Source organism: Chinchilla lanigera, unplaced genomic scaffold (genome assembly GCF_000276665.1).
Source record: "Chinchilla lanigera isolate Chin_1 unplaced genomic scaffold, ChiLan1.0 scaffold00033, whole genome shotgun sequence".
Classification (NCBI taxonomy): Eukaryota; Metazoa; Chordata; class Mammalia; order Rodentia; family Chinchillidae; genus Chinchilla; species Chinchilla lanigera.
In genome coordinates, this window is record NW_004955434.1 from 22,078,360 (window position 1) to 22,091,570 (window position 13,211).

At 38.3% G+C, this 13,211-nt stretch overlaps 1 protein-coding gene across 1 annotated transcript in view; it reads right to left on the minus strand.

Moving 5' to 3' along the window:
- Slc24a2 (solute carrier family 24 (sodium/potassium/calcium exchanger), member 2) overlaps positions 1–12,766 on the minus strand; it is a gene marked incomplete at its 5' end in the record, with an annotated part of 219,807 nt that extends 207,041 nt beyond the window's left edge. Inside the window, 1 exon segment of the mRNA XM_013516390.1 lies at positions 11,687–12,766. Coding sequence (XP_013371844.1) covers positions 11,687–12,637 — 951 coding nt within the window.
- Between the last annotated feature and the right edge of the window lie 445 nt (positions 12,767–13,211).

A 13,211-nucleotide genomic window follows, 5' to 3' on the forward strand; every position in this document is an offset into this window, starting at 1 on the left:
AACCATTGATAATTTCCTACCACTTTGGCTGTAATTTGGTAAGCCCCCCCCCATTACTATGTTATCCTTCTTTACTCTTTAAAATAATTTTTAAAAAAAGAAAAAAAAAGAGACAATGAAGACAACAATGCCAAAAAGTCTAATGGAATGAACACACAAGCCAGGGTGAGTGGTTAAGCAGAGTGGAAAATCAGCAACGGGAAAATAACACAACGACAGGAATAAGTCAATACCTCTCAATAGTAACTCTCACTGTGAATGGTCTCAATTCCTCAATCAGAAGGCACAGACTGCGAGACTACATCAAAAAAACCAAAACAAAACCTAATGATATGTTGTCTACAAAAAACGTATTTAATTAAAAAAGAAATTCAAAGATTAAAAACCAAAGAAGGCAAAACACTCCATGCAACTGGAACTCAAAAATAAGCAGAGTAACCTAGTGGACTTCAAGTGAAAACTGATCAAAAGAGACAAAGAAGGTCACTACATATTGATTAAGGGAACAATTCAATAGGAAGACAATAATTTTAAACATATATGCACTGAACACTGGTGCACTCAACTTCATAAAATAAACACTACTAGACATAAAAGATAAGATAAGCATCAACATAATTATAGTAGGGAACCTCAAAACCCTACTGTTACTTACAAATAGATCAACTAGACAAAATTAAAATATAAAAAAGAGATATCAAACATAAACCACATCTTCAAACAAATGGTCTAAATAGATATCTAGAGTATACTACCCCAAAATAACAAAATATACATTCTTCTCAGGTACACATGGAATTTCCTCCAAAATATACCCCATACTAGACCCTAAAAGTGCATAGGATAAAGAACTGAAATTATCCCATTCATACTATCATAGTACAGTGACAGCAGAAATTAATAGCAAAACAAACCACAGAAATTAGGTAAACACATGGAAATTAAACAATACACTCTTGGATAATCAATAGATCCAGAAGAAATCAAGGAGACTAGTGAGCTCCTAGAATCAAACAACACTGCCTCTACAACATTCCAGAACCTGTGGAACACAATGAAAGCAATCCAAGAGGAAGCTTATAGCTGTAAATGCCCACAACAGAATAACTTGAGGATACATCACAAAGTCCTAGAAAAACAAGAGCAATCCAAATCCAAAACCAGCACAAAGAAAGAAATTACAAAGAGTAAAGAAGAAATTTATAAAATTCAAACAAAAAAATTTACAAAGAATGAATGTATCAAAGAGCTGTTTCTCAATAGAGTGAAAAGACAATCTACAGAATGGGAAAAAACTGAAGGGCTATTCCACAGACAGAGCAACATCAAGACTACGTTATGAACTCAAAAGAAAAAAAGATTCCCCTAAATAAGAGACCAAAACAAAAATGGGCAACTGAAATAAACAGACACTTCTCAGAAGAGCAAGTACAAATGGCAATAATACATGAAAAAGTGTTCAACACCACTGGTTGTTCTGGTGTGTGTCTAGATGTCCCTTAAAACCTCATGCAGACGTGGAGGGGGAAGTTTTCAGAGGTGGCTGGATCTAGAGTATGTGATGTTGGAATTAATGGTGTGTGATTAGTAAATCAGCCCGCTGATTGGTTTGTCATAGTTCTGGCTAGGATTAAAGGTGTGAGTGCTACTCCCACCCTAGGATGGGTAGCCTAAATACAATATAAGGGACATAAAGAGAACTGTCCCCCATTCCAATAGAAAGCCTTCCCTGGACCTCGTCTCGGTTGATGAAGCTTATATCTGTAATCCCAAGGGAAAGTTATTGGAATTCTAGCAAGTTAATTCCAATCTACCACTTTCAGCACATCTCGTGGCACAAATAAAGGCACAAATATAAATCTAAGATGACGGGGAGCCAAGGGAGCCCCAAGTCCAGTGAGAATAATAGCTAACTGGAACAAAGGCCTTGACCCAGGGCCAAACCTAGATTTTGTTTATTTTTATTTATTTATTTATTCTTTTGGTACTGGGAATCGAACCCAGGACCTTGCGCTTGCCAGGCAGGAGCTTGTGCCACTGAGCTATATCCCTGGCCTAGTTCTTTTTTTGTTTGTTTGTTTTGTTTTGTTTTTCAAACCTAGATTTTATTAGTTTGTGAAGAGGGGTGTGGCTCAGGGATGACCGACTGTGAGAGTAGCGGGAAGTACATAAATGCTGTGAGCTGGGCTAGTAGGAGGCCTGAAACCACCTCTGCAATATGCAGAGAGAAAGATGCAGAAAGAGTAATCTATATACCACAGGCTGGAGCAGGATCTAGGGTTTGGGGGTTGGTGCTGCAGTTTTGATGTGTAATTTTTCAAGCCCCAAGAAGTCATAGCTTGTTTTCTTCAGATTCATCCTCAGTGGCAGTGTGGTGACACTCACCCTAGCTCACACATATTATTTGGAGCTACAGGCAGGGTGTCACTGACCTGTCATTGCTTGAAGGACCACACATCAGCACCTCTGCTAGACCCAACTGTATTGCTTAAAGTCAACTGAGGGAATAAAGACAAAACTTAGCCAGCTCTGCACATATCAATACACAGAAATAAGACCAGGTTTAGCCAAAATGAAGACAACTGCTCTTCTTTCAGGGAAAGCTGTCCAGGTGGTCCTCCATACATTCCCTTGTTGCTTTTGCTGTCTTCTGCTGCTGTGAACTGTTGCACCTCTGCCCTATGCAACCCTAGCTTGGAGCCAGTGGATTATGGACTTAAACCTCCACAAACCAACCATGAGCTAAATAAACCTGTCCTCCCTTTAACTTTGTGTGTTGGATATTTTGTCTCAACAGCTAGAGAAAGATAACTCGTATACTGGCCACCAGAGACACGTAGATTAAAACTACACTGAAATAATGGGTTATCACAGAAAATGGCCATCAACAAAAAATAATAACAAATGTAGGTGAGGGTGTGAGGGGAAAAAAGGAACTCCACATTGTTGCTGGGAATGTAAACTAGTACAACCACTACAGAAATTAGTGTGCAGATGCTTCAAAAAACTAAAAATAGAAATTCCATTTGACACAGTTATTCCTTTTTTAGGTATCTTCCCAGAAGAGTTAAAATCATTATATTACAGGGAGATGTGCATATCCAAATTTATATCAGCACAATTTATAATAGATCATGGAAACAATGTATATGTCTGTCATAGCTTGTATTTAGATGTCCCCTCAAAGCCTCATGTACTCCCAGGTGGAGCTTTTCAGAGGTGGTTGGATCTCTAGTGTGTGATACTGGGATTAAGGGTGTATAGAACTGGATTTGGGCAAAAATCGGTTTAGCACAGTTCTGGGTGTGGATAATGGGAAGACCCACCCTAGGTGGGGGTGGCACCATCCAAAAGGCTTGCAGCCTGAACAGAATGAAAGGGAAAAGGAGGCTTGCTGCTGCTTTGCTGCCTCGCGCCTGCTCTGCCATGGACTGTTTCTGCTTTTGATACTCACCTGCCATGCCACCCTGCCTTGGAGTGAGAGGACTATGCACTGAAACCTCTGCAAACAGTGAACCAAAATAAGCCATTTCCTCCTTTAACTTTGGTTATCAGACATTTTGTCTCAGCAATGAGAAAAGTAAGACAATGTCCATGAACAGATGAATGGACAAGGAAAATATGGAGTACTATGCTGCTGCAAAGAAAGATAAACTTGAGACATTTATAGGTAAGTGGATGCAACTTGAGAACACAATGTTAAGTGAAATAATTCAGAAACACAAGTTTACTGTTTATATATATATGTATATATATATATACATATATATATATATATAGAGAGAGAGAGGTAGGAAGTAGGGTGAAGTTCAAATACTTCCCCACATTACATATTTCATTGTTTCAAAAATATTTTAATATATGTGCCTATTTGTTTCATTTATACTTTAGTTTATCTTAGATCAATGAAAAGAAAGTTTTATGTTACTGTTTCTTTCTTTTCTTGTAGGAATCTTTTAGTTTATTTTTGTAATTTGAGTAACTACTATGCAGATAACAGCACATAACATATTAACTATCATTACTTTATTTTGTTATGAAATTTTGTTTTACTTTTTCATAAAAAAGAGATCGTTCTTTGAAAGGATAAAAAAAGAAATCCTTGCTCAATCTTATCAAAATAGAGAAAGAGACAGAGAAAGAGAGAGAGAGAGAGAGACAGAGAGAGCGGGGGGGGGAAAGACTCAGATCAAAGCAATTAGAAATGAAAAATGCAAAATCAAAACAGACATCATAGGAATACAGAAGATTGTATGTAACTACCTCAAAAACCTGTATTCCAATAAACTGGAGAATGTAGAAGAAATGGATAGATTCTTATAAACAAATGAATTACCAAAACTGAACCCAGAAGATATAAAAACCCTGAACAACCCAATAATGGGCAATGAAATTGATGTAGTTATTAAAAAAACCTACTAAGAGAAGCTCACAATCATACATATATATATCAAAGACTTCAAATTATTATTATTTGCAGATGAAATAATCCTCTGCATAGAAGAGCCCAGAAATTCCACCAAAAGACTTCTACAACTAGTAACTGAATTCACCAATGCAGTAGGATACAAAGTCAACATACAAAAATCAATAGAGTTCCTGTAAGTCAAAAATTAACTCACTCAAAAATAATTTAGTAAAAGAATACCATCCACAAAAGATCAAGAAAACCAAATACTTCAGAATTAACATAACCGTGGAAATGAAAGACTTTTACAACGAAAACTACAGTACTCTTAAAAAGAAAAGGAGAGTGAAGAGGACATCAGCAAATGGAAACCGTCTTCTCTGTTCTTGGAAAAGCAGGACCAATGTTGTCAAAATGGCCACAGTTCTAAAATTTATATATAGATCTATTGTAATCCTAATCAAAACCCCAACACCATTCCTCAGAGAACTAGAGAAAACAATTCCAAAGTTCATATGGGTCCAGAAGAGACAGAGAACTGTGGGAGAAATCCTGAGCAACAAAAACAAAGCAAAACTCCTGGGTTACAAGTTACATGACAAAGCTACAGGGGTAAAACCAGAGCGTTACTGGCACAAAATCAGACATGTGGATCAACAGAACAGAAGAGAGGATGCAGAAACAACCCCAACAGATTTAACTATCCGATCTTTGACAAAGGAGCCAGAAATACATGCTGGAGGAAAAATAGTCCCTTCAGCACACGGTGCTAGAAAACTGGCTATGCACATGTAGAAGAGTGACCTAGACCTGTATCTCTCACTGTATACTAAACTAAATGAAAATGGACCAAAGATCTAAATGTTAAAGCAGAAACACTTAATCTGCTGGAAGAAAATATAAGGAAAATTCCTGAAGACTTAGGCATAGGCAAGGACTTTCTGAACAGGACCCCAAATGCACAAGAAAGAACATCAAGAATCAACAAATGGGATCATATCAAATTAAAAACCTTCCACATTGCAAACAAGTGAATAAGTAATCTATAGAATGGGAATAATGTTTGCCAACTATTCCTCAGAGGACTACTATCTAGAATACAGAAAGAACTAAAAAAATTAGACCACCAAAATAATAGATCCAATCAAAAGCTGAAGTGAATGGACACTGCTCAGAAGTACAAATGACCAAGAAGTACATGAAAATAATGTCCAACACAGCTGGGCATTAAAGAAATACAAACAAACAAACCAACAACAAAATAAAACTGAGATTCTATCTCACTCCAGAAAGAACAGTTAGAATTTTAAAAATCAGATAATAACAAATGCTGGTGAAACCACAGGGAAAAAGGAATCCTTCTACATTGTTGTGGGAATGTAGATTAGTACAACACTATGGAAATCAGTATAGAGATTCCTCAAAACACTAAAAATGGGAATTTCATTCAACCCAGCTAGTCCCCTTCTAGGCATCTTCCTAAAAGAGATAAAGACATCACATTACAGTGAAATGTGCATACCTATGTTTATAGCAGCACAACTAATAGCAGCTCAATCCTAGAAGTAGCCTGTATGTCCATAGACAGATAAATGGATAAAGAGATTATGTATTTATACAAAATGAAATACTATCTCATAAATAAGGATAAATATGAGTCATTTGCAGGAAAATGGATGCACCTTGAGAATATAATGTTATGTAAAATAAATCAGGCACACAAGCTGAAATATCAGATGATTTCTCTTAGATGAGAAACCTAAAGCATGAACAAATTAAAGATCAAAATAACAGATAAATACTAGATCTTCTGCAAAAGGGGAAAGGACCAAGAAATGGACAGAAGGAGGAGGGAGAGGAGGGGAAAGAGAAGCAAAAAAAACTAAGATGTGTTATGTGCACATACGAACTTCCCATGATGAATAACTATTATGTACTGCAAATATGTGTTAATAAAAATTTTAAAATTCAATTAAAAAGGTAAGAGAAAACTAAGAAAAGAGAAAGATCACAACAAATTGAAAGCACAAAATACCACAATAGAAAACAATTCAAACACAACAGTAATCACAATCAATGTGAATGAACTAAACTCTCCAATTAAAGATAATGATTGTAGCATAAGCTGACAGTTTAAACAAAATGCCAGCATATTCTGTTTATGAGAGATTTATCTAAGACAAAAGAAATCTGAAAATAAAAGAATGGGAAAAAATGCCAAATACACACATATTGGTTCTTGTGTTCCCAGCAGTCAGGGAGGAGCTTACCATAAAAGTCTTGCTCGCTATTCAAGTCAAAATACCAATTGACTGTCAGGTTCACAGACAGGGAGGGAGGAAGGCAGGGAAAGTGTGGGAAAAGGAGAGAGAGAGCCAGAGAGAGAGAGAAGAGGAAGAAGAAGAAGAAAAGGAGGAGGAGAGAAGAGAAGAGGTGAGGTGAGGGGAGGAGAGGAAAGAAAGGAGGGAGGAAAGGATGAGGTAACTGTCTTCTATACTGCTGGAAGGATTCACAAAGTTTAGCTCATCTCCTGCCAGTGAAAACTAGAGTACCAAGGAAATGATCAAGGACAATTTCAAATGAATGTATTAAAATCTATCGGGCTCTTTTGGGTGCCTCAAAATGCCTTGTTCACTCTGAACTATACATAGTGATGGGCTAGTAGAGGAAAATAGAGCAAAAAAACCCTCTATATAAACATACATACTATATTCATAGGTATCTAATTAAGAATTCTAACGCCTAAATTTTCTTTCTTTTGATTCTCCTTTTACTTTGTTTTACATGTTTTATTTTTCCACTCTTTAATTTTCAACATCCTTTTGTTTTAGATAAATCTCTCATAAACAGAATACAGCTGCATTCTGTTTAAGCTAGCAGATTGTTAGCCTGACAATCAGTATACATACTTTTATTTATACAAGGATTATCTTCTTTTCTTTGAATTTTGTACATTAATTTTACCCATTTACTTATTAAGCTTAGACTGGCTTCAGTTTTATAATAGATTCTGAATCTGAAGCAAGCTTGGAGCTGCATCTGTGCACACAATAAAATTTTTAATAATTTGCTACATTAGAAGAACTACTTTATTGTATAAGGAATTTTAGTGCATATTGTTTTCATTCTGACTTTCCCAAGAATATTAATAACAATAAATGCAGGAACACACAAACTGAATAAAGCAAGGTACACTTAGATTACTGAAGAGTTTGTTGCTCCAATGACCCAGCTTTCAGCATCTTTCCTTAGATCACTTCCTTTATTAGAACCTGGCTGACCCGCCGTCAGATTACGGTGTCAAAGCTAAGAAGTTAAATACCATGGACAGCTGCTTTCCAGGCCAATAAACAGATCAGATCAGCAGGATCCTGGCAGCCTGGCCGGGCACTCGACAGAATGTGCTGGATCCCTGAAACTCAACTGATTCTCATCCTCCATGATTCAGATTTACTCCTGAGCAGCTACAGAGACTTTTTAAGAAGATGATGCTACCACTGACAGTAGAAAAGTCTCTGCTTAGTGTAGATATTTCTAAACCCTAGCCAGTGGCTTTCTTATTTCAAGCAAAATCCTTCACAGCAAAATTCCAGGACAAAAAGTTTTTGGAGGTTTCCTTGGATTTTATAGTAATATTTAGACTGTCGATATTCATTATATAGGAGCTAGGGCTTACGTCTATTATAATATGACAAATACTATATGCCTAAGGGGTACAACAACCTGCTCTACTCTGGTTCACTGGAGTAAATTCAATCTTCAAGGTGTGCTTTGCAATTCTTAAATCTGAAATAATTTATCCTGATTCACTTTTCACTTAAGAATGGAACATAGGGGCTGGGGATTTAGCTCAGTGGCAAAAGCGCCTGCCTGGCAAGCGCAAGGTCGTGAGTTCGGTTCCCGGTACCGGAGGGGGAAAAAAAAAAAAAGAATGGAACATAAAAGAAGGGAACCAGCATTTATTGAACAATACACATTTGCAAAGGACTATATTAGATGCTTAACATCCATTTAACAGTTTTCCCAACCTTATAAAGTAGATACTATTCTTCTCATTTTCCAGATTAGGAAACTGAGGCTCAGAGATCTTAAATGGCTTCTCTGAGGCTACTGGGCTTATTACACAGCTGGGCTTAAAACCCTTTGCTCCTTGTGTCAAAGGTTTTCTTCACATACAATGGCACCACAACTTTCTAGGAAAGATAATGATATCCTTAAAGAAAGAAACATAACAATTGATTTCAAAAAGCACACACAGTGTAGCATTATTGCTTGGTGAAAACAAGGTGACAGTTCACATTTTTCACACTCTACAGTTGCTGCATGACATGTATCATCCATAATGGAACCAAATTAAGATTTCAACTGGTTTGCAAAACAAGTAGTTCAAGAGATTTCACTGCTAACAGCCGTTACAGTTCTGTGACAAGAGCCATCTGATAATTTGTATGAGAATATAGCTGTTTCTTCTACTTTTTCAAATTCCCATGGGCCATAATTGTATAAATAAGACAATAAGGTAGGAGTACATGAAAAAATGCTTAGTATTACACTTTCCAAATTCTTGTATAGCACATAAAGATTCCACGGATGGTCACATTTGGCTTAGGGTCTTTTTTCTGAGTATTATGATGATGTCAGAGCCCTGATTTCTGTAGGAAATGTGGGCTAAGTGGCCAGATACTAACTCTGCAGACCACAAGGCAACATGGTCACACCCAAGGACGCAACTCTGGGATGCCTTACGTTTGGGGAGTGGACAGCAAACTCCCATAAGGTTCTGTAACCAGGAATAGGATAAAAGCTGTAATTGCTGAAGAAGGAATTCCAACAAAGACTCAAAAGTGAATTCTCCAGAGAAACCATATATGATGCATTATTCCATCTAAACAACGTTATGTCTGTTCCAGCATTGGGGGGAATATCCAACAAGACATAGCTTCATAAAAAAAGAGTCTACTTCCATTAGTTATCAAATGCCAAAAGATTCCATGATCAAATGGAATAAATCCCAACTGGCTGGCATTAAAAGAAAAATAATACAATGAACACATTTGGGGGAAAATCAGAAACAGGAGAAATAATTAAGAATAAGACATACTACTTTAAAAATTACATGATATTCAGAATTTCTAAATTATAAAAGAATATTTTATTACTTTTTATTATCTGTAATTGTTTGATCAATCTTGTATTCTTACATCTGGTAATCTGAGCAACTCTGCTGGAGATAACAATATGTTATATAACAACCATTGGTAATTCCTATCATCTTGTTTTCAAATTCTGTATTGTTTTTATTTTTTTGCGTTGTTTTGTTTTTGTCTTTTGTGTTAGTTATTGTTTTTTCTCTTTAAATTAAAAAAAGAAATTGGCAAAAAAAAGAGAATATTAAGCATAGCACAAACTTACGATTTGAATGACAACTGCTAAACATTGTCAGTCTGAATTGCTGACTTATAAGTCACTGGACATGACAGTCACCTAGCTGAGTAGGTAGTAATCTTGCCAGGACTATTTTAATGAATGTTTTATAATTGATTAAATGTAGTCTGTTACCTGCATTTAAAAAGTTATTTTCTAAATGCACTCCCACCCTGCAATTTTACATATCCCACTGGCTTACCCGGCAAGTTCCTGTCTGATAAATGATGTCAGTATAACCTTTAACCAAAGTGTGAGTCTAAGTATGGAGTCTCAAAAAGACCTTTCACTGATGACTTACCCAAGTTATTTATCAGTAGCCCAATTATTTCTCTGCCTCTGAAAATATGCCTTTCCTTAACAGTAACTTATTATCCTGATTTGAATAAACAGAGACTATCACTCAAACCACTTGGGCTTGAGGAGAGGGTTTGAGGGCTCATCCACTTGGCTCCTGGTTTGGGGCAGCGAGAGAGTCTCTCCTGACGGCCCTGTCCTCTGCCCTTAAGGATGTGCACTCATTTGCAACATCTACATGCAGGCTTGCTACATATTTTGCTGAATGATTTTTAAACTACAGTTTCTAACAAACAACTGTGTACTGCGAGAGAGGTAGAAAAACAGAGCACACAAACACGTTCTCTTTGTATGTAATAAATAGAAAGAGCACGTCTATCTACTTCTCTCTGTATCTGACTACTGTTTTCTGACTTTGTTTCTGTATCATGGCTCCTAAAAATGATAGTTATAAAACCTGACGATAAAATTATTGTGTACATTTGAAGTAGTATCTTTTTTTCTTTCTTCATGGACAAAATCTTTTACAGCTACTCAAATAAGTTACAGCTACTCAGATAATAGCATGAAGTCTATGTATATACAGTATTTGGGTTTTCTGTTGAAAGTCACATTCATGATGAAATTCTACTGTTAAGATATAACCAAAACTGCATTACGACAATACACAAAATTTTACTGATGTTGTTTATCTATTTTTTTAATTCACATTTTTGCAAATCACTTTCTTCTAAGTGCTTTATGAATCTGCTTCCCAACTAAGCAGTAGGATGGTCACTACTTTCACTACAACTCCCTCAAATTCTACTGTAAAAATATACTGGGCCATGTTTCCTAGGGTGGGCAGAACTGGCCTCTATGATACAGAGGTGGGTGACAGGGCTGGACAATGACTCTCTCTTTACAGTGGACATTAATTAGATCTTGGTCAAGTGATCTTAAATATGATTGTATAGATCAAAAAAATAACAATGGGGTTGGGAGGTAGAGCTCAGTGACAGGGTGCTTGCCTTACAAGTGCAAGGCTGTGGGTTTGAGCCCTATCACAGCAAAATAAAGTAAAAAAGAAAAAATAATCATGACCACTCTAATGGCCAGACCTTTGGGCCCAGGCTGCTGACTGGGCAACAACCTTTCAAGAGATGGTTTTTGATAACTGCCATGTGCCCATTTAATAGGCAAAAGCCCTGCCACTTGCTAGGAAATACACGTTTTCCCATGAGTATCAAACTGCTCACAGAATCATTAAGTCTAGTTTCCCGAAAATAAAAAAGCAGGTTAAGTGCTGAGTCCACTCCGGGATGCTTATGTAACCCATAGGTACAAATGTTTTTATTCTGAAGTGAGTCGCTGGGGAACTTGATATTCATCTAGAAGAATGCCCCCCTGTTATTTTTTATACTGCCACCTTAGTCTGGCACAAAACTCAGAATGCAATCTGCGATCCCCTGTAGCCCAAAACACCATCATATTAAAAGAAGTTGCAGATTTCAAAAGCAGAGTAATTCAGAACTATGGTCGAGCAAAGCACCGAATAAAAACACCATCGCCACCAACCTTTGGTTGAACTTCGGGTGCTGCCACCTTGACGGCTTTGTTGCGACTTATCACCTGCTTCGCCCACCTTTCTACCTGAACGTTGAATTTCATGAAAATCACATAGCCAACGTAGGCTGTTAGGAGAAGCATGCTTTCCCACCACATGATAACATTATCCAGGAAAAATATAATCAGCATGATCAAGTCAACGATGTAGAAGGACACATCCCGAAAGAGTGGCCACCACGTCAGGTTTAAGATCTCTCTGGAAAACAGAGCACACATGCCAATCACGAAAAGGATGTTGAACACTGCGGAACCCACGATTGTGCCTATGCCCACGTTGCTGTGAGCAATGAACACCCCTATGAGGGACGTGAACAGCTCTGGGGCTGAGCCCCCCGCAGCCATGAAGGTCGCTCCAGCCACGTCGTCGGAGATGCCGAGTTTTTCAGTGATGACGGTCAGAGAAGGAACGAAGAACTCATCACACACGATGGCTAAGGCTATGAACATGTAGATCATTCCTATGACATGGAGAATAATGGCGCCTCTTCTTCGCTCCTCAAGGGAAAAGATATCTTTAGGGTAGTCTCCTTGGGCGTGATCTGTACTGTTCTCAGATTTGCCTTCCTGAGAAAGGGGTGGCTGCGAAGTGTAATCCCAAGTCTTGTCCTTTAAGTCTAAGAGTGTCCTCTGAGGGAAACTGTGCGCTGCACCGGGGCCACTGCCCACCCCGGCCTCTCCTGCGCTCTGCGTGTCTGTCTCAGAAAAGGCGCTGACTGGGAACGGGACAGCGCTCACGGCCACGAGGCCCAGGAAGAGGCCTAAGATTCGAATTAACTTCAGTCTTTTCCTCACGGCACGCTGTCTCCTGCCGCCAGGCAGCGTCGCTGCGGAGCACCATCCCTCCAGGAGGCCGATGGCGGTGCTTTGGTGCAGGTCCATCCTGGGCGTTGTGGGGGACATAGTGGTCTTCAGAGTTCAGACGAAAGTGGACAGCTCGGTCATGCTCTTCCGTACGTTACAGTTCAGAGTCTGTGGGCACCTCCAGGACCAGGGCTTCTCAGGCTTCAAGGGAAATTTTCATCATTTATGCTAAAATGAAAGTAGAAATGAGCGTAAGTATATCATAAAAATCTCATCTTTTTCGTATGAAGAAAGAACTTCACAGATATGAGGAAGTCCTCTCCTGCAGGCACAGGTAAGTTACATAACTCCTCTCTGTTTCCTCTTTATAAAACATAGGGACAGGGCCGGGGATATAGCTCAGGGGCCGGGATATAGCTCAGTGGTGCAAGCTCCTGCCCGGCAAGTGCAAGTTCCTGAGTTCGATTCCCGGCACCGAAAAAACCAAAACCAAAACCAAAAAAACCAAAAACAAAAAATAGGGACAATTACAGTCCCTAACATCCAGGTTGCTTTCTGTGTTTCTTCCTTCCCAGTGCTGGAGATAGACAGTTAGGTAAGTGCTCCACCTTGCCTCAAGCTGGCTCAGCCTTGCTGACTACATCCTCAGCCCACAGGACTGCTTTAAGGTGAG